General features: G+C 43.9%; 1 protein-coding gene across 1 annotated transcript in view; it reads right to left on the bottom strand.

Annotated features, from left to right (window-relative positions):
• The window catches only part of LOC137537065 (uncharacterized), a 338,736-nt gene that overhangs the window by 248,832 nt on the left and 67,351 nt on the right, over nucleotides 1–22,553 (bottom strand). Inside the window, exons 12-14 of the mRNA XM_068259210.1 lie at nucleotides 21,915–22,012; nucleotides 16,311–16,899; nucleotides 6,982–8,443 (exon numbers count right to left, since the gene is read on the bottom strand). Coding sequence (XP_068115311.1) covers nucleotides 6,982–8,443; nucleotides 16,311–16,899; nucleotides 21,915–22,012 — 2,149 coding nt within the window. The remainder of the gene's footprint in view (nucleotides 1–6,981; nucleotides 8,444–16,310; nucleotides 16,900–21,914; nucleotides 22,013–22,553) is intronic.

Raw genomic sequence — 22,553 nt, 5'->3', positions numbered from 1 at the left:
AATGTCTCAAAATGACTGTTCAGGGGTATAAGCATCTGCAAATTTTGATGACAGGTGGTCTATGAGGGGGCGAATTTTGTGGAACCGGTCATAAGCAGGGTGGCCTTTTAGATGACAGGTTGTATTAGGCCTGATCTGATGGATAGGAGTGCTAGGGGGGTGACAGGAGGTGATTGATGGGTGTCTCAGGGGGTGGTTAGAGGGGAAAATAGATGCAATCCATGCACTGGGGAGGTGATCGGAAGGGGGTCTGAGGGTTTGGCCGAGTGATCAGGAGCCCACACGGGGCAAATTGGGGCCTGATCTGATGGGTAGGTGTGCTAGGGGGTGACAGGAGGTGATTGATGGGTGTCTCAAGGTGTGATTAGAGGGGGGAATGGATGCAAGCAATGCACTGGCGAGGTGATCAGGGCTGGGGTCTGAGGTCATTCTGAGGGTGTGGGCGGGTGATTGAGTGCCCTAGGGGCAGATAGGGGTCTAATCTGATAGGTAGCAGTGACAGGGGGTGATTGATGGGTAATTAGTGGGTGTTTAGGGTAGAGAATAGATGGAAACACTGCGCTTGGGTGGTGATCTGATGTCGGATCTGCGGGCGATCTATTGGTGTGGGTGGGTGATCAGTTTGCCCGCAAGGGGCAGGTTAGGGGCTGATTGATGGGTGGCAGTGACAGGGGGTGATTGATGGGTGGCAGTGACAGGGGGTGATTGATGGGTGGCAGTGACAGGGGGTGATTGATGGGTGATTGATAGGTGATTGACAGGTAATCAGTGGGTTATTACAGGGGAGAACAGATGTAAATATTGCACTGGCGAATTGATAAGGGGGGGTCTGAGGGCAATCTGAGCGTGTAGGCGGGCGATTGGGTGCCCGCAAGGGGCAGATTAGGGTCTGATCTGATAGGTAACAGTGACAGGTGGTGATAGGGAGTGATTGATGGGTAATTAGTGGGTGTTTAGAGGAGAGAATAGATGGAAACACTGCGCTTGGGTGGTGATCTGATGTCGGATCTGCGGGCGATCTATTGGTGTGGGTGGGTGATCAGATTGCCCGCAAGGGGCAGGTTAGGGGCTGATTGTTGGGTGGCAGTGACAGGGGGTGATTGATGGGTGATAGGTGATTGGCAGGTGATTGACAGGTGATCAGTGGGTTATTACAGGGAAGGACAGATGTAATTAATGCACTGGCGAATTGATAAGGGGGGGGGGTCTGAGGGCAATCTGAGCGTGTGGGCGGGTGATTGGGTGCCCGCAAGGGGCAGATTAGGGTCTGATCTGATAGGTAACAGTGACAGGTGGTGATAGGGGGTGATTGATGGGTAATTAGTGGGTGTTTAGAGAAGATAACAGATGTAAACGATACATTTGGGAGGTAATCTGACGGCGGGTTTGCGGGCGATCTAATGGTGTGGGTGGGTGATCAGATTGCCCGCAAGGGGCAGGTTAGGGGCTGATTGATGGGTGGCAGTGACAGGGGGTGACAGGGGGTGATTGATGGGTGATAGGTGATTGGCAGGTGATTGACAGGTGATCAGTGGGTTATTACAGGGAAGAACAGATGTAATTAATGCACTGGTGAATTGATAAGGGGGGGTCAGAGGGCAATCTGAGCGTGTGGGCGGGTGATTGGGTGCCCGCAAGGGGCAGATTAGGGTCTGATCTGATAGGTAAAAGTGACAAGTGGTGATAGGGGGTGATTGATGGGTGATTGATGGGTAATTAGTGGGTGTTTAGAGGAGAGAATAGATGTAAACAATGGATTTGGGAGGTGATCTGATGTCGGATCTGTGGGCGATCTATTGGTGTGGGGGGGTGATCAGATTGCCCGCAAGGGGCAGGTTAGGGGCTGATTGATGGGTGGCAGTGACAGGGGGTGATTGACGGGTGATTGATGGGTGATTGACGGGTGATTGACAGGTGATTGACAGGTGATTGACAGGTGATCAGGGGGATAGATGCATACAGTAAACAGGGGGGGGTGGTCTGGGGGGGGGGGTCTGGGGAGAATCTGAGGGGTGGGGGGTGATCAGGAGGGGGCAGGGAGCAGGGGGGGGGGGATAAAAAAAAAATAGCGTTGACAGATAGTGACAGGGAGTGATTGATGGGTGATTAGGGGGGTGATTGGGTGCAAACAGGGGTCTGGGGGGTGGGCAGGGGGGGGGTCTGATGGGTGCTGTGGGCGATCTGGGGCAGGGGGGGGAGAAATCAGTGTGCTTGGGTGCAGACTAGGGTGGCTGCAGCCTGCCCTGGTGGTCCCTCGGACACTGGGACCACCAGGGCAGGAGGCAGCATGTATAATACACTTTGTAAACATTACAAAGTGTATTATACACTTTGTATGCGGCGATCGCGGGGTTAACATCCCGCCGGCGCTTCCGTATAGCCGGCGGGATGTTGCGGCGAGCGAACGGTGACAGGCGCCGGCGGAGGATCGCGTCACGGATGACGCGATCGCTCCGCCCATGCCCTTAAATGGACCGCCGCCTCTGTGGGTGAGGCCGTCCTGCAGGGCTCCACTTCCCCGCCGCCCCTGTGTAGTGGGCGGTCGGGAAGTGGTTAAGATGCCTGAGACAGTTCTGCATGGATTTCTAAAAACCTACCAATATTTTGTCTCAGACACACTTGATACAATGTCCCCCTCTGACTGTTCAGTATGAAACTTGCTGGAGGCTAATACTGCAGCTCTTCTGCTCTGGTGCTAGCAAGCCATAGATTAATACTAGGTGATGCATGTGTCTTTCCAATATTGCAAGAAATACAAGAGAAGAAAAAGGGAGTCATGCAGGGCAGCACTGAACTAGTCACACGTAGCTGCCTGCTCAGTTCAAGCTGACTTCATATACAGTTTCACCTTTCCAGGAATAAAATCTGAAACTCATGTCTGGCATCATCTAATCATAACAAGTCATTTACAGTAGAGTCTCGATTATCCCACACCGACAGGGATGGGCTGATGCCAGATAAGTGTGCTTTCTGGTTGTTTGAGAATCAATATTAAATAGGCCTAGCTAATACAGATCTATACCCCACTATACACACCACGTTCCAAGTGATTAAGCAAACAATATTTCCCTCTGATTTTTTTAAATAGTGGATGCAAGTGGCAGTCAGCATCATATTTTAGTTATCAACTATTAGAGCATACCGTAATTCAAATGTGAACAAACCTCCTCAGGATGTCGGGATGTATATGGATTTAAATGGTCATTTGTTGAATTTGCGGCATTAGGAGGTCATATTTACTATAATCAAAAGCTATTTCAATCAAAAACATAACTTAACAAGTCAAGTTACATATTAGCATAGGACCCCTTATTTGTCAGCAGCTTTGCAAGTCTTGCATTTATTGAACTTGTGAGATTTTTGTGAAAGGTTCTGCTTGAATTTCTTTGCAGGATGTCAGAATAGCCTCTCAGAGCTGCTGTTTGGATGTAAACTGCCTCCCACCCTCATATCTTTTGCTTCAGGACGCTCCAATGGTTCTTACTATAATAGAGGTCAGGGAAGGATGAGGGCCACACTAGGGGCTTGCTTCACTAAACCGTGATAACTCAAATATCACACCTTATCAACGATACAACACCTTATCAAAGATAGCACACCTTATGAAAAAATACCACACCTTATCAAAGTTAACATGCTTTATCATAGCATAGCGAGCTCTACGAACGCGCAGGGGCTCAGGGCAGGACGAGTGCCATTGCCAATTAGCAGGCATAAGTTTGTAGCGCTCGCTTTGCTACTCTGATAAGGCATGTTAAGTTTGATAAGGTGTGATATCTTTTCATAAGGTGTGATATCTTAATAAGGTGTGATGTTTGATAAGGTGTGATATTTCAGTTACCATGGTTTAGTGAATTAAGCCCTATGAGTTTCTCTCCTTTTACGCTGATAGCAGCCTCTGATGCAGAGGTATTCCTTACAGGATGAGATGGTGCACAGTCATGCATAAAGATGATTTTATCATAGAAAATATGGTTCTTCTTTAAAGGGGAACTGAAGTAAGAGGTATACGGAGGCTGCCATATTTATTTCCTTTTAATCAATACCAGTTGCCTGGCAGCCCTGCTGGTCTATTTCTCTGCAGTAGTATCTGAATAACAGAAACAAGCGTGCAGTTAGTCTTGTCAGATCTGACTTTAAAGTCTGAACCACTGAAACACCTGATCTGCTGCATGCTTGTTCAGGGGCTATGGCTAATAGTATTAGAGGCAGAGGATCAGCAGGGCTGCCAGGCAACTGGTATTTCTTAAAAGTAAATAAATATGGCAGCCTCCATATACCTCTCTCTTCAGTTCCCCTTTAAGTACCATGGAAGAAAGTGGACAGTCAGAAACTCCACATACTTTTCAGAGGTCATTTTCACACCTGCAGAGACCCTAAAGGGGCTGACCAGCTCTCTCTCCAAGATTCCGACCCAAACTATGACTCCGCCACCTTCTTGCTGATGTCCCAGCCTTGCTGTGATATGGTGGCCCATCCACCAACCATCCACCACTGACTCCATCTATCTTGACCATCTAGGGTTGCAAGGCACTTATCAGTAAACAAGTCTGTTTGAAAATTCTTCTTCTTGTAGTTCTTAGCCCACGGCAGCCATTTCTGCTTGTGGGGATTGGTTAAGAAAAGTTGAGTAGAATGTTTATGCATAACTGCAATCCTCTGGAGGATCCTGCACCTTGATGTTTACAGGACTCCAGAGGCACCAGCAACTGCAAATACCTGTTTGCTGCTTTGCTATGGCATTTTAGCACCTGCTATCTTAATCTGATGTATTTGTTTGGCAGAACCCTTCCTCATTTTGCTTTTAGCTGCACAAACTTGTGTGTGCTTTGAGTCAGACACAAATATTTTAACAGTACGATTCTTACGTTTTTATGAAATATCTGAGGTTCTCATACTATGTCCAAGGCATTCAACTTTTTCACACTTTTTGGCAACAGTGAGATCATTTTTCTTTCTCACATTGCTTGAAAATGGTGGTCTGCCTAATAATGTGGAACAACCTTTTTTTTAGTAGTTTTTCCTTTAATCGGGCTCACCTGGCAAACTAGTTATCAGAGGCGTCCGAGATCGACTTCAGTGATCAAAAGAGCCCTGAGACAACACCATCCATGAGTTTAATTAAAAAAAACTAAAATATTTAAATCATTATGAAATTTAAATACAATTTGCATATTAATTTGGAATGTAGTGTATACATACCATGAACTCTGTACTAAATGTTAAAATACAGTAATTGAAAGTATATTAACCTTGGGTGAGCCATGGAACCCAGTCTGTAAAGGACCACTATTGTGAAAATTGTGAAATGTAACATACACATACAAATAAGAACGTTTCTTCCAGAGTAAAATGAGCCATAAATTAGTTTTCGCCTATGTTGTGGTCACTGACAGTAGGTAGTAGAAATCTGACAGAAAAGAAGTATAATGTCCGCAGCACTTAGCAATGTAATTGATTGGGTGTGCAAGGGCCCAAAAAGTAAATATGTAACGAGAAAAAGAAGGCCCACATGGACAGCACCACTCAAAAGTATAACAACATTTATTGATACAGGATTTTAAATATTATATGATATATATAAGACATTTAATGAGTATTCAACTCAATTAAAATCACTTAAAACAGACCACATTATCCTATAAGCTTCAGCTGCAATCAATCCTGCCCAATAAATAGAGCCTATACAATTAAGTATATATGTGTGTACAGCATTCTATCACATCTATGCATAGGTCAGATCTGAATGTATTAAATATGATAAATCACCTTGGTGGGCGTCAAAAAGAGCCCATCAACGGTTGAACCCGGTTTCAGTAAAGTGCAAGAGTGGTTAAAACCATATATATAACATACATAAACTGCATAGATCTAACAATAGTGCAATGCAAAAACAAGTAAGTATCCCAAACTAAGTAGGAAGACTGCTAGACAATGGACACACAGGAGCAGCCTATATCTAAAGTGCATGAGAGGAGAAGGTGTGCAAAGGAAGATACTTAGCCCAGGGAATGTTGAAAAGAAACCAGGCAGCGCAGCTGAAGATAGGATAAGGTGTCCTCTCCTCCTTCTAAAGCGGGGTGACGCCTGCGGAGCTGCTGGGAACGTTTTGAGGGAACCCTTATCCTATCTTCAGCTGCGCTGCCTGGTTTCTTTTCAACATTCCCTGGGCTAAGTATCTTCCTTTGCACACCTTCTCCTCTCATGCACTTTAGATATAGGCTGCTCCTGTGTGTCCATTGTCTAGCAGTCTTCCTACTTAGTTTGGGATACTTACTTGTTTTTGCATTGCACTATTGTTAGATTTATGCAGTTTATGTATGTTATATATATGGTTTTAACCACTCTTGCACTTTACTGAACCCGGGTTCAACCGTTGATGGGCTCTTTTTGACGCCCACCAAGGTGATTTATCATATTTAATACATTCAGATCTGACCTATGCATAGATGTGATAGAATGCTGTACACACATATATACTTGATTGTATAGGCTCTATTTATTGGGCAGGATTGATTGCAGCTGAAGCTTATAGGATAATGTGGTCTGTTTTAAGTGATTTTAATTCAGTTGAATACTCATTAAATGTCATATATAATATAATATTTAAAATCATGTATCAATAAATGTTGTTATACTTTTGAGTGGTGCTGTCCATGTGGGCCTTCTTTTTCTCGTTACATAGAAATCTGACAGAACCTACAGGTTGTCGACTAGCCCATCTCCTCATAGGGAATATTCAGGGTTTAGTTTATTTTCAAAAGCACTTAGTGAACGGCAGTTGCTCAGTCCAACTGCCAGAATGGTGTGCAGCAGGTATGCTTTAAAATTTAGATTTTACAGTCATCGAGGGAAGAACATCTTCATATGTATAAATAGATTTTCTGTCTGTGTAAAACATTTCTTGTAATAGAAACAAATAAAACTACAGTTTCCTGCATAATTATAGCATTGTTTGTGAAAATCTTCTGTATAAATTACTATTTTCCCCCACTCTGACCGTTCAATATAAAACTTTTCCCACACTCTGACTTAGGATGACCTCCTGTGTGAACTTTCTGATGGGACTGAAGGCTTTTCTTATGAGCAAAGGATTTCTCACACTCTGAACATGAAAATGGCCGCTCGCCTGTGTGACTCCTCTGGTGCTGAACAAGCTTTCTTTTGTCTGAGAAATGTCTCCCACATTCTGAACAGAAATAAGGGCGCACGCCTGTGTGGCATCTCTCATGCACGAGAAGGTGACTTCTCTGAACAAAAGATTTCCCACACTCTGAACATGAAAAGGGTCGCTCGCCTGTGTGACTTCTCTGATGCCTAGAAAGGTCTTCTTTAGAAATGAACCGTTTCCCACACTCTACACAAGAGAAAGGACGATCGTCTGTGTGACTACTCAGGTGCCTGAGAAGATGGCTTTTCCTAACGAAAGATTTCCCACACTCTGAACAAGAAAAGGGACGTTCACCTGTGTGAATTTTCTGGTGTTTCAGAAAGCTCTGTCTAGAAATAAATCCTTGCCCACACTCTGAACAGGAAAAAGGCCGCTCACCTGTGTGACTTCTCTGGTGTATGTAAAAGCATGCTTTAGAAATTAAGCCTTTCCCACACTCTGTACAGGAATATGGGTACTCTCCTGAATGCGTTTTTTGGTGCGTAAGAAGGTGACATTTTCGAATAAAGGCTTTTCCACACTGTGAACAGGAAAAGGGTCTCTCACCTGTGTGAAGACTCTGGTGTGCATGATAGTTTGCTTTAGAAATAAAGCCTTTCCCACATTTAGAACATAAAAAAGGACGCTCACCTGTGTGACTTATTTGGTGTTTAAGAAGTTTTCCTTTATCTGGAAAATCTTTCCCACACTCTGAACAGGCAAAAGGCCGCTCACCCGTGTGAGTCCTCTGATGTGTAACGAGGTGGGTTTTCTGACTAAAAGATTTCCCACACTCGGAACATGAAAAAGGTCGTTCGCCAGTGTGAAATTTCTGATGCCTGCGAAAGTTTGATCTAAAATTGAAACTTTTCCCACACTCTGAACAGGAAAAGGGGCGCCCTTCTGTGTGACTTCTTTGGTGTTTGACAAGATTTTGTTTATCACTAAAACATTTTCCACACTCTGAACATGAAAAAAGACTGTCCAACTTGTGCTCGCTTTGATGAGCAATAAGTCGTGATTTCCTTGTAAAACGTTTATCACATTCAGAACATGGAAACATCTCATACCCTTCGTGTGTGACGCCACAAAATTTACCAGAAGATTCCTCAGTATTAGATGGGTCATGTGGCATCTCCTTTCTGTGAGATCTTTCTTGTGGCCTGTATGACCTATCAGAAGATTCCTCTGGATTAGAAGGTTCTGACGATTGTATGGTGTCCTTATCATTCGAGTCTTCATCGGAAGATGAGAAAAGACGTCCCTCTGAGGAGTTCTCCGAAGAGTGTGCATCTGTTGGAAGAAGATTATCAATTATATTAATTTACAGTAATAAAAACAAAAAGTTACATTGCCTCTTACTCTGTGGTGGTGTCATTGAATGCAATCTACTTCTGTTTCATTTGTTGATATTACGACAAGAAACAGAGATGGGCCTTTCATATGGTGTACAGTATCTCCTCCTCATTTGTTGGTACTATGATGTTATACTGAGGAATGGAGATGGGCCTTTCATATGGTGTACAGTATCTCCTCCACATATGTTGGTACTATGATGTTATACTGAGGAATGGAGATGGGCCTTTCATATGGTGTACAGTATCTCATTTGTTGGCGCTATGATGTTATACTGAGGAATGGGGATGGGCCTTTCATATGGTGTACAGTATCTCCTCCTCATTTGTTGGTGCTATGATGTTTTACGGAGGAATGGAGATGGGCCTTTCATATGGTGTACAGTATCTCCTCATTTGTTGGTACTATGATGTTTTACTGAGGAATATAGATAGGCCTTTCATATGGTGTACAGTATCTCCTCCTCATTTGTTGGTACTATGATGTTTTACTGAGGAATATAGATAGGCCTTTCATATGGTGTACAGTATCTTCTCCTCATTTGTTGGTGCTATGATGTTATACTGAGGAATGGAGATGGGCCTTTCATATGGTGTACAGTATCTCCTCCTCATTTGTTGGTACTATGATGTTATACTGAGGAATGGAGATGGGCCTTTCATATGGTGTACAGTATCTCCTCCTCATTTGTTGGTACTATGATGTTATACTGAGGAATGGAGATGGGCCTTTCATATGGTGTACAGTATCTCCTCATTTGTTGGTGCTATGATGTTATACTGAGGAATGGAGATGGGCCTTTCATATGGTGTACAGTATCTCCTCCTCATTTGTTGGTACTATGATGTTATACTGAGGAATGGAGATGGGCCTTTCATATGGTGTACAGTATCTCCTCCTCATTTGTTGGTACTATGATGTTATACTGAGGAATGGAGATGGGCCTTTCATATGGTTTACAGTATCTTCTCCTCATTTGTTGGTACTATGATGTTATACTGAGGAATGGAGATGGGCCTTTCATATGGTGTACAATATCTCCTCCTCATTTGTTGGTACTGTGATGTTATACTGAGGAATGGAGATAGGCCTTTCATATGGTGTACAGTATCTCCTCCTCATTTGTTGGCACTATGATGTTATACTGAGGAATGGAGATCGACCTTTCATATGGTGTACAGTATCTCCTCCTCATTTGTTGGTACTATGATGTTATACTGAGGAATGGAGATGGGCCTTTCATATGGTGTACAGTATCTCCTCATTTGTTGGTGCTATGATGTTATACTGATGAATGGAGATGGGCCTTTCATATGGTGTACAGTATCTCCTCCTCATTTGTTGGTACTATGATGTTATACTGAGGAATGGAGATAGGCCTTTCATATGGTGTACAGTATCTCCTCCTCATTTGTTGGTACTATGATGTTATACTGAGGAATGGAGATAGGCCTTTCATATGGTGTACAGTATCTTCTCCTCATTTGTTGGTGCTATGATGTTATACTGAGGAATGGAGATGGGCCTTTCATATGGTGTACAGTATCCCCTCCTCATTTGTTGGTGCTATGATGTTATACTGAGGAATGGAGATGGGCCTTTCATATGGTGTACAGTATCTCCTCCTCATTTGTTGGTACTATGATGTTATACTGAGGAATGGAGATAGGCCTTTCATATGGTGTACAGTATCTCCCCATTTGTTGGTACTATGATGTTATACTGAGGAATGGAGATGGGCCTTTCATATGGTGTACAGTATCTCCTCCTCATTTGTTGGTACTATGATGTTATACTGAGGAATGGAGATAGGCCTTTCATATGGTGTACAGTATCTCCCCATTTGTTGGTACTATGATGTTATACTGAGGAATGGAGATGGGCCTTTCATATGGTGTACAGTATCTCCTCCTCATTTGTTGGTACTATGATGTTATACTGAGGAATGGAGATAGGCCTTTCATATGGTGTACAGTATCTCCCCATTTGTTGGTACTATGATGTTATACTGAGGAATGGAGATGGGCCTTTCATATGGTGTACAGTATCTCCTCCTCATTTGTTGGTACTATGATGTTATACTGAGGAATGGAGATAGGCCTTTCATATGGTGTACAGTATCTCCCCATTTGTTGGTACTATGATGTTATACTGAGGAATGGAGATGGGCCTTTCATATGGTGTACAGTATCTCCTCCTCATTTGTTGGTACTATGATGTTATACTGAGGAATGGAGATAGGCCTTTCATATGGTGTACAGTATCTCCCCATTTGTTGGTACTATGATGTTATACTGAGGAATGGAGATGGGCCTTTCATATGGTGTACAGTATCTCCTCCTCATTTGTTGGTACTATGATGTTATACTGAGGAATGGAGATAGGCCTTTCATATGGTGTACAGTATCTCCTCATTTGTTGGTACTATGATGTTATACTGAGGAATGGAGATGGGCCTTTCATATGGTGTACAGTATCTCCTCCTCATTTGTTGGTACTATGATGTTATACTGAGGAATGGAGATGGGCCTTTCATATGGTGTACAGTATCTCCTCCTCATTTGTTGGTACTATGATGTTATACTGAGGAATGGAGATAGGCCTTTCATATGGTGTACAGTATCTCCTCCTCATTTGTTGGTGCCATGATGTTATACTGAGGAATGGAGATAGGCCTTTCATATGGTGTACAGTATCTCCTCCTCATTTGTTGGTACTATGATGTTATACTGAGGAATGGAGATGGGCCTTTCATATGGTGTACAGTATCTCCTCCTCATTTGTTGGTGCCATGATGTTATACTGAGGAATGGAGATGGGCCTTTCATATGGTGTACAGTATCTCCTCCTCATTTGTTGGTGCCATGATGTTATACTGAGGAATGGAGATGGGCCTTTCATATGGTGTACAGTATCTCCTCCTCATTTGTTGGTACTATGATGTTATACTGAGGAATGGAGATGGGCCTTTCATATGGTGTACAGTATCTCCTCCTCATTTGTTGGTGCCATGATGTTATACTGAGGAATGGAGATGGGCCTTTCATATGGTGTACAGTATCTCCTCCTCATTTGTTGGTACTATGATGTTATACTGAGGAATGGAGATAGGCCTTTCATATGGTGTACAGTATCTCCCCATTTGTTGGTACTATGATGTTATACTGAGGAATGGAGATGGGCCTTTCATATGGTGTACAGTATCTCCTCCTCATTTGTTGGTACTATGATGTTATACTGAGGAATGGAGATAGGCCTTTCATATGGTGTACAGTATCTCCCCATTTGTTGGTACTATGATGTTATACTGAGGAATGGAGATGGGCCTTTCATATGGTGTACAGTATCTCCTCCTCATTTGTTGGTACTATGATGTTATACTGAGGAATGGAGATAGGCCTTTCATATGGTGTACAGTATCTCCTCATTTGTTGGTACTATGATGTTATACTGAGGAATGGAGATGGGCCTTTCATATGGTGTACAGTATCTCCTCCTCATTTGTTGGTACTATGATGTTATACTGAGGAATGGAGATAGGCCTTTCATATGGTGTACAGTATCTCCTCCTCATTTGTTGGTGCCATGATGTTATACTGAGGAATGGAGATAGGCCTTTCATATGGTGTACAGTATCTCCTCCTCATTTGTTGGTACTATGATGTTATACTGAGGAATGGAGATGGGCCTTTCATATGGTGTACAGTATCTCCTCCTCATTTGTTGGTGCCATGATGTTATACTGAGGAATGGAGATGGGCCTTTCATATGGTGTACAGTATCTCCTCCTCATTTGTTGGTGCCATGATGTTATACTGAGGAATGGAGATGGGCCTTTCATATGGTGTACAGTATCTCCTCCTCATTTGTTGGTACTATGATGTTATACTGAGGAATGGAGATGGGCCTTTCATATGGTGTACAGTATCTCCTCCTCATTTGTTGGTGCCATGATGTTATACTGAGGAATGGAGATGGGCCTTTCATATGGTGTACAGTATCTCCTCCTCATTTGTTGGTACTATGATGTTATACTGAGGAATGGAGATAGGCCTTTCATATGGTGTACAGTATCTCCCCATTTGTTGGTACTATGATGTTATACTGAGGAATGGAGATGGGCCTTTCATATGGTGTACAGTATCTCCTCCTCATTTGTTGGTACTATGATGTTATACTGAGGAATGGAGATAGGCCTTTCATATGGTGTACAGTATCTCCCCATTTGTTGGTACTATGATGTTATACTGAGGAATGGAGATGGGCCTTTCATATGGTGTACAGTATCTCCTCCTCATTTGTTGGTACTATGATGTTATACTGAGGAATGGAGATAGGCCTTTCATATGGTGTACAGTATCTCCTCATTTGTTGGTACTATGATGTTATACTGAGGAATGGAGATGGGCCTTTCATATGGTGTACAGTATCTCCTCCTCATTTGTTGGTACTATGATGTTATACTGAGGAATGGAGATAGGCCTTTCATATGGTGTACAGTATCTCCTCCTCATTTGTTGGTGCCATGATGTTATACTGAGGAATGGAGATAGGCCTTTCATATGGTGTACAGTATCTCCTCCTCATTTGTTGGTACTATGATGTTATACTGAGGAATGGAGATGGGCCTTTCATATGGTGTACAGTATCTCCTCCTCATTTGTTGGTGCCATGATGTTATACTGAGGAATGGAGATGGGCCTTTCATATGGTGTACAGTATCTCCTCCTCATTTGTTGGCACTATGATGTTATACTGAGGAATGGAGATAGGCCTTTCATATGGTGTACAGTATCTCCTCCTCATTTGTTGGTACTATGATGTTATACTGAGGAATGGAGATGGACCTTTTATATGGTGTACAGTATCTCCTCCTCATTTGTTGGCACTATGATGTTATACTGAGGAATGGAGATAGGCCTTTCATATGGTGTACAGTATCTCCTCCTCATTTGTTGGTACTATGATGTTATACTCAGGAATGGAGATGGACCTTTCATATGGTGTACAGTATCCCCTCCTCATTTGTTGGTGCTATGATGTTATACTGAGGAATGGAGATGGACCTTTTATATGGTGTACAGTATCTCCTCCTCATTTGTTGGTACTATGATGTTATACTGAGGAATGGAGATGGGCCTTTCATATGGTGTACAGTATCCCCTCCTCATTTGTTGGTGCTATGATGTTATACTGAGGAATGGAGATGGACCTTTTATATGGTGTACAGTATCTCCTCCCCATTTGTTGGTACTATGATGGTATACTGAGGAATGGAGATGGACCTTTTATATGGTGTACAGTATCTCCTCCCCATTTGTTGGTGCTATGATGTTATACTGAGGAATGGAGATGGACCTTTTATATGGTGTACAGTATCTCCTCCTCATTTGTTGGTACTATGATGGTATACTGAGGAATGGAGATGGGTCTTTCATATGGTGTACAGTATCTCCTCATTTGTTAGTACTATGAGGTTATACTGAGGAATGGAGATGGGCCTCTCATATGGTGTACAGTATCTCCTCCTCATTTGTTGGTACTATGATGTTATACTGAGGAATGGAGATGGGCCTTTCATGTGGTGTATAGTATGCGATTCTTTTGGGGGTATCTGCTTTACTTGGTGAAGGGTGCTACTGCAGCGTACGTCTTTGTACGCCGCCGGTGAGCTGGACACAGGGGGAGCAGAATAACGACTCATCGTGCTGCCGCTCAAATTCCGGCAGTGTAGAATACTATTCCCACTCTGAGTCGTAGCAGCTCAGAGTGAGAAGTAATTCAAGCACATTGAATCCAGCACAGGAGATTTGGGCACAGCAGGCACCACCATATACAGTAATAGGTATTACAGCTATGGCGGTGCACAGGGAGTAACTTCGGCGCTGTCAGAAGACAGAGCTGAAGTTACTTTTAAAACACTGTAATTTCTCCGCCAGCAATAGCTGGAAGCCTAATTACATCCTTCCCCACCATCCACGTGGACCTGGAGGGGGAATAGTAATTAACACTGCGGGACTTGAGCAGGATAAGCCATATACCGGTTGTATCCTGCGCCCAAGTCTCCCTGTGGCGATTTCATATGTATGCGAAGTAATTTGGGGTCCAGTGAATTACCCTTACATGTGGTGCACACCACAGCCTCAGCCTTAATGCTATAGCGGCGTCCAGCGGCAAAACCACCTGCTACAGCTGCTGCATTCTATTACCAATTGATTTTGCTTTTTTACTTGCATACCATAGCTGCCTGGACACTGTTTACATTTACTTTTTTATGAAGTGTAAATAGGGCTTATATTTTAGGCATCCTTCAAAATCCTAAAAATTCGTGGCAGGGCTAATTTTTAGGGTGGGTCGTATTTTTTGGTGAAACAGGGTAAGGAAGGGACCTTACTGATGTAACTCATATCTGCCCACCATGCAACAATTCACTTCTGTTCTGAAATTGGCACTGTGGTAATCATCAAAATCTCCCTCAGGGCCGGTGCACACCTAAAAGCGCCAGCGTAATCACAACCGCTAAGCGTTTTTAGAAGTGATTTTTCTAAGCAATTCTAGGCATGTGCCTAGCGATTTTCTAGTTATGCCTAAAGCTTTTTGGAGCATTTTGGTGTATCAATTTTTTTTCATACAGTAGAGCTGGAAGTGTACAGTTTTGTTAAAAAAAATGCTTGGAAAATAGCTCTGTTCAAGCATTTTTTAGAGCTCTTTTCCACTTTCCTATACTTAATGCTCTTTAAAAGGGAAGGTTCAGGGAGGGTAGTGAAAAAATAAAAATCAATTTCCACTTACCTGGGGCTTCCTCCAGCCCGTGGCAGACAGGAGGTGCCCTCGCCGCCGCTCCGCAGGCTCCCGGTGGTCTCCGGTGGCCGACACGACCTGGCCAGGCCGGCCTCTTCTGCGCTCCAAGGTCCGGCACTTCTGCGTCCCACGGGGGCGCGCTGACGTCATCGGACGTCCTCCGGGCTGTACTGCGCAGGCGCAGAACTACTGCGCCTGCGCAGTACAGCCCGGAGGACGTCCGATGACGTCAGTGCGCCCGCATGGGACGCAGAAGTGCCGGGCCTTGGAGCGCAGAAGAGCCCGACCTGGCAGCTGGCCTGGCCGGCCACCGGGAGCCTGCAGAGCGGCGGCGAGGGCACCTCCTGCCTGCCACGGGCTGGAGGAAGCCCCAGGTAAGTGGAAATTGATTTTTATTTTTTCACTACCCTCCCTGAACCTTCCCTTTAATTCAACATCATTTAAATGACATAAAGTCAGTATTTGTAGCAAAACCAGCAAGTATTATAGCAATGATCACAGCCCACTGTTTCGGACTTGACGTCCTTTGTCAAGCCATGCAGGTGCATGGCTTGACAAAAAACGTCAAGTCCGAAACAGCAGACTGTCCCCATTGCTATAATACTTGTTTGTTTTGCGATAAATACTGACTAGATGTCATTTTAATGATGTTTAATTAAAGAGCATTATTTTACTTATCTGGTGGTGCCAGCTCTGTGGACTTCTTTGCTGTTGGGCCATGTGGTACTGTGGCCAGGAGCTGAGGCACACCGACCAAAGTCTTCTTGCCTGGGTGCTTCTCCATCCTTGTGACAAGTCCACTTTCCTATACTTAACATTGAAGTTGAATTGCCTCAGAAATGCTGTAGGTCTGGCGTTTGCGTTTCGGAAAAAATGACATCGCTCTGGTGTGACCCATCCCATTCAATTACATTAGCCAAGCGCTTTTCAAAGCGCTAGCATTTTGAAAAAAGTGCTCAGAAGCATTCTAGGTGTGCACCAGCCCTCAATGTTTATTACTTACCTGTGTGGACAGGTGGAGAGGGATCTTTCTCTTCAATCATTCTCCTCATATCACCCTTCTCTATAGGCTTCTGATAAACCCACACATCCATCTCTTCTTCTTCTTCCTCTTTAACGATCACCAGCGTATCATCTTCCCTTGTTGCCTGCTGATCACCCCTCACGTCCGTCTCTTCCTCTGAATCTTCAGGCGTCCTCAACATTTCCTCCTCCTCTGTACAATCCGGTTCACTCATTACATACGTCTCTACTTCATCCTCTTTCCCTCCCGCCTTCTCTTCATCTTCCTCCGTAGAGTGCCCATTGCCTATTCCATACGCCTCTTCTTCCTCTTTAACGATCACCAGCGTATCATCTTCCTTTGTTGCCTGCTGATCACCCCTCACGTCCGTCTCTTCCTCTGAATCTTCAGGCGTCCTTGACATTTCCTCCTCCTCTGTAGAATCCGGTTCACTCATTACATACGTCTCTACTTCATCCTCTTTCCCTCCTGCCTGCTCTTCATCTTCCTCCGTAGAGTGCCCATCGCCTATTCCATCCGCCTCTTCTTCCTCTTTAATCTCAAGCTTCACAACAACAAGATCTTCTGCCTAAACCAAAGAAACGACAGGAAGTAACACCTTTACTTGCACACCAATGAAATGAGAAGAACGTGGCTAGGAAAAAAAATAACCAAGTGTAGAACCTCATTTCCGACTGGAGAAAGAGAAGTACAAGTCGTTTGCACAATACCTTTATTACAAAAAAAAAAACAAAAAACTTAAAAATTAAAGTGAACTTGAGGTGAGAGTGATATGGAGGATGGCATATTTATTTCCTTTTATACCAGTTGCCTGGCTATTCTGCTGATCATCTGCCTCTTAAAGGGAAGGTCCAAGCAAAATAAAAAAATGAGTTTCACTTACCTGGGGGCTTCTACCAGCCCCATGCAGCCATCCTGTGTCCTCATAGTCACTCACTGCTGCTCCAGTCCCCCGCTGGCAGCTTGCCAACCTTGGAGGTCAGCGGGCCGCATTGCGTACATTTTTACGCATTCCCGCTAGTGCAGGAACATTAACACAAACATTTTTACACATTACTGGTTCAATGCGTAAATTTTTACGCATTGAACCAGTAATGCATAAAAATGTTTGTGTTAATGTTCCTGCACTAGCGGAAATGCGTAAAAATGTACGCAATGCGGTCCGCCGACCTCCGTGGTCGGCAAGCTGCCAGCGGGGGACTGGAGCAGCAGTGAGTGACTACGAGAGCACAGGATGGCTACATGGGGCTGGTAGAAGCCCCAGGTAAGTGAAACTCATTTTTTAATTTTGCTTGAACCCTCCCTTTAAGGTGCGTACACACGTCGGACTGACACATGCTACCAGTCGTCAGACCCGCCCATAGGGCGGATATTCCGACAACAGTTTCTGCGTGTGTACAGTCTGTCGGCCGGCTGATAAGGCTGTTTTTGACCGATCTGCCGAGTGGATCAGTCAAAACCAGCCTTATCAGCCGTCCGACAGACTGTACACACTGGCTAACTTGTCAGAACGTCCGCCACGGGCGGGTCTGACGACTGGTAGCGTGTGTCAGTCTGACGTGTGTACGCACCTTAATACTTTCAGCCATAGACCCTGAACAAGCATGCAGCAGATCAGGGGTTTCTAACATTATGGTCAGATCTGCAAAGATAACCTGCATGCTTGTTTCTGGTGTTAGCTCAGTGTTTCTCAATACCACAATATGTAGGAAGGTCCAAAAATGGAGTTGGGTATACACCAATACCACATAACTCTGATACATTTTATAAAAGTATACAAACTTTATTGGTCATTAAAAAGAGGTTACTAATCTAACATGGCCCAACCCCGCCCACCTCCACCTGACTAAGTGACTATCCTTGAATGACACTGATGGATAAATGACAACAAGCAAAACACTATTCCTGACTGTCTAATACAACTTGAATAGGGATCAAGCAAAAACAGACCCTACTGCAGCATAATGTCCATGATCATGAAAATTGGGTTAATAAGGTTATATATTTGTCCTGGAAAGCACACAGAACATATTCATGTTAAGAAAGTATTGTTAGTGCAAGTTTGCAGTCCCAATAGTTGCAGTTCCATGAGCAGCAGCAAAAAATTCCAGCAAGAAAATCAAAGGGAGTCAGCAAGCAGATATTTTCACTTGAAGCACAGACTAGATGCATTCATGCAGCCAAAGTGATGCAGCCACCAGTCCAGAAATAGTAAAGCAGCATATGCAGCCCAAATAATCAGCCAAAGTTCCACAGAATACTTGTAGCAAAAGCAGATGGCTATATGTGGCGTATAGATGATGCCGACTCCACCATCGCTGTGTTATAACATTTGTATTCACAGCTCCAAATGCAGCAACAGACGAGTGTCAATGCTTGAATTAGTATAGCATTATAAGTGCACCGCTCATCATAACTTCATGACAAGGAAGTCCAGACATGGGATCCACATCATGCAGATGAAGTGCAGAGTACTGGTATCCAGTCCTAGGGCTGTCACTGATGGAAAGATGGTTGCAGCCACCATCATACAGGCCGTGCAGGCATGCGGACACACAGAGGGGAGGAAGAATGGGCCCCCAGAGATCAGGATCGCAAGGCCACGTGTAGCCTTGACATGTTTCGCTTGTGTCTGCTAGCTTCCTCGGAAGGCGTGGCTCAGTGTTTCTCAAACCTGTCCTTGTGACTCCCCAACGGCGCATGTTTAGCAGGCACCTTCACCTATGCACAGGTGGGGTAATTAGTGTCTCTGCTACATGGAATCCACCTAGCTGAGACACTAATTACCCCACCTGTGCATAGGTGAGGTTGCCTGCAAAACATGCACCGTTGAGGAGTCACGAGGACAGGTTTGAGAAACTTTAGATTTAGACACTACTGCAGCCAAATAGATCAGAAGGGCTGTCAGGCAACTAGTATTGTTTAAAACGAAATAAATATGGCAGCTCCATATCACTCCCACCTCAGGTTCGCTTTAAAGTTGCCCTCACAAGCAAGATGAAAGCAGTGAACGTGTGCCTGGCCTGTATGTCCTAGATATTATACTAGCTGTAGCTACAGGCGGGGTCTTAAAGAGGAACTGTAGTGAAAAATAACATGAATAAAAGTGCTTATTGTTTCCAATATTCATTTATAGATTATGTAGTCAGTGTCTGCCCATTGTCAGATCTTTCCTCTCCCTGATTTACATTCTGAAACGTATCACTAGTGGTGACATCTTTAGTTCTGCCAGGTGACCTGTACGGAATGTTAGATACTGAGAGTTCTATGCATAGATAGAGATATGGCTTGCTTGGCAGTTGGAAAAAGCAATTCTTTCCCACAACGCAACAAGATTTACAGACAGGAAACTGTCAGGACCATGGTCATGACATCACACTGTGGGAGGAGTTACACCACAATATCAGCCACATTGACCCTCCCCTGATGATCTATTCGAGAAAAGGTAAAGATTTCTCATAGGAAAGGGGGTATCAGCTACAGATTGGAATGAAGTTCAATCCTTGGTTACAGTTCATCTTTAATAATCTCCACCTTACAGTGGCACTTATTTTTCGGGTTTCTCTCCACTTCTGCTAAACCCTAAGGGCCCATTCACACTGGGAACTGTGGCCTAATCGGAAACGGACGCGGCTCCCATTCTGCACGTAGCCGCAGCCAGAATCGCTACCTGTGCCATGCATGGGTATAGGAATTCAGCTGTGTGCTGCAGAAATCTGCAGCATGCTGTCGAGATTCGCACTGAGGGCCCTTTCACACTGCCAAGGTGCGTTGTGGCAATTTACTGCACTACTACCGCAGGGCAAAGAAAGTCTATTGGTGCTTTCATATTACCTACGGTGCGCCGGAAGTGCCCAATCTTCCAAAACCACGTTAGCGTGCGTATCTGCATCGGCGTGTGGCGGACTGGAAATCATGTAAGTCTTTGGCAACGTGGAGATTTGAAAAATGTTGGCGGTGGTGCGCCGCACATGTGCGGAAACATATTTTTACACTTCCTTGCACTTAAAGGAACACTATCAAACCAAGTGTTCTAAAATGACAATGTACAAATAATGTCTAAGTAGCTGTGTAAACATTTTCCTACTTTTCATGTTAAATATCGGAGGCAAAAGCTTTAATTCATTGTGTGTAGGATTTAGCTCTATTGGGACAAATCATTCTCAAAAGGGGTGTCTGCTTCACTGCACAGCCAGTGTTTTTTTTTTTTTTGGGGGGGGGGGGGGGGGGGTTGCAGACTACAGAGTATTTTTCTCTGAAAGCAAAAAAAAAAAAAAAAAAGTATGAAACGCTGTGGTGTCACAGGCAATTACAAATGTTTATAACAAGTTACATTTCCTCCGCTCTCTTCAGACAGAGACACAGGACTTTCTCTCACACACACAGGGTTAACAGATGCACTGTGAGGGAATTCCCCCTCGCCTCATGGCTCACTCTGCTGTCAGATTAGAGCAGTCAGTGTAGAGTGAAAGGGATTTGATACAGTAAACAAAAGAGATAAGCAAGTGAATTGTATACATCATTTACCAGCACTTCAGAAACTCTCAATCCCAGGTTAAAAAAATATGTTAATTGATAGTGTTCCTTTAAGTATTTCAGAAACAGGAAGTGAATGCAAGCCAGCGTCACTTCCTGTTTGGATGAGAGCCAGACATTTGCATAGTAACACTGTATTCCCTGAAGGGCTGTTGCAACACTAATCCGTAGTGTGAAGACGGCCTCAAGTGTGATCTGGACAGCAAGCCCTTCTAGAAATAGGCAGTGTTTCCCCGTGCAGCTGGCATGCAGCTCTGCAGCTAGTGGAAACGGGCCCTAAAACAAATAAACATCACACGATAAAGAGGGTGTGGCTCCAGACCACTACATACTCCATGTCACACGCGACCTGTGGCCATAGTACTTGTGTTATACCAGACTTGCAGGCCAGTTTATTAAAGAAAACCTACAGTCTACTCCTCAATCTCTGTCTACTCTCCCGCATCCTGTTTCTCCATTGTGATCAATGGAATTCTCTTTCCTCCATTTAAAAAAAATGGCCATTACCCCATAACAGCTTCCTGGTCAGCACACTGTTAAACAGTTTAACAGTTTAACTTCTCCCACTTGAGCCATACGGAAACATGGACATTACCTGGCACATCAGTTGTCCTCTCAGATATAACTGACAGCAACTGATATATAACTGACAGCAACTGATATATTTCAGTTCTGAAAAAATGTCAGAACTGGAAGGGATTGTTGTCAGAAGAAAATGGTGAGCTTCTGAGAGGAACTGATGGCAAGGTAACTATGTAATGTTAATTTAAAGTTACATCGTGTTTTTTTTTTTTTTAAATAATTTTTCTCAGTTCAGGTTTCCCTTTAACTCACTCCATTTGTCTAAGATACACGTCTTGTGACATATATGCGTAACATTTGTGCCTTCATCCTTCTTGTACAGCTGAAGGACTTCCTGCAGTTGATAATTAACTGCTCATTTTGGGCTGGATATACAATATATGTTTCCTAGGACAGTTTTTGCAGATCTAGCTCAGTAACTTTCCTCATGTTTCAGGATACATTGTACTCCTCAGTTCAACCTACCTGATAATGGTGGGGGATGGTGAGATCTTCCTGTGGACAGTCCCGGGAATAAAGAGGACCTGTACATCTCTCTGGTGGGTTTCTGTTACTGGATCCATCTGTAGGAAACACACACACTGACTAAATACATTTTCTCTATGTGATTATCAGATGATGGTGGATCCCCTGTAACATTTCACCCAACGTTTCGAGCTAGAAGAGAGGGACACGAAAGCTGGCCATACACTTATAGATTTCCACCCAATATTCCAAAACAATCGTAACCTTTCTGAAAAGAAACAAGTTAGAAGGAAGTTAATTTTACCACACCCTGCACATCATTTTCCAATACATTCCAGCTAGGAATCTATTGAAAATCAATGAAACCGCATCGCATCGCTGCACTGTTCAATGCAGTGTAGCTCTATGGGCTATTGATCTACCAGTGCTCTCACCTCAGCCCTGATCAACCGGTCTGATCAATACTTTCGATTCATTTTTGGTTACAATCGATCAAACTGACATTTTGGGATATCGATTCCCAGCAGATGAATTGTTTTTGCAGGGAATAGAGTGGGGAAATCTAAGATTTTTTGGGGCACCTTTAGAGTCACCCTACCCACACCCCAATTGTGCATGCAGCGCACCCCCTCCCTCCCC

The sequence above is a fragment of the Hyperolius riggenbachi genome, chromosome 10 (genome assembly GCF_040937935.1).
Source record: "Hyperolius riggenbachi isolate aHypRig1 chromosome 10, aHypRig1.pri, whole genome shotgun sequence".
NCBI lineage: Eukaryota > Metazoa > Chordata > Amphibia > Anura > Hyperoliidae > Hyperolius > Hyperolius riggenbachi.
This window is presented reverse-complemented; position numbering and strand designations above follow the sequence as displayed.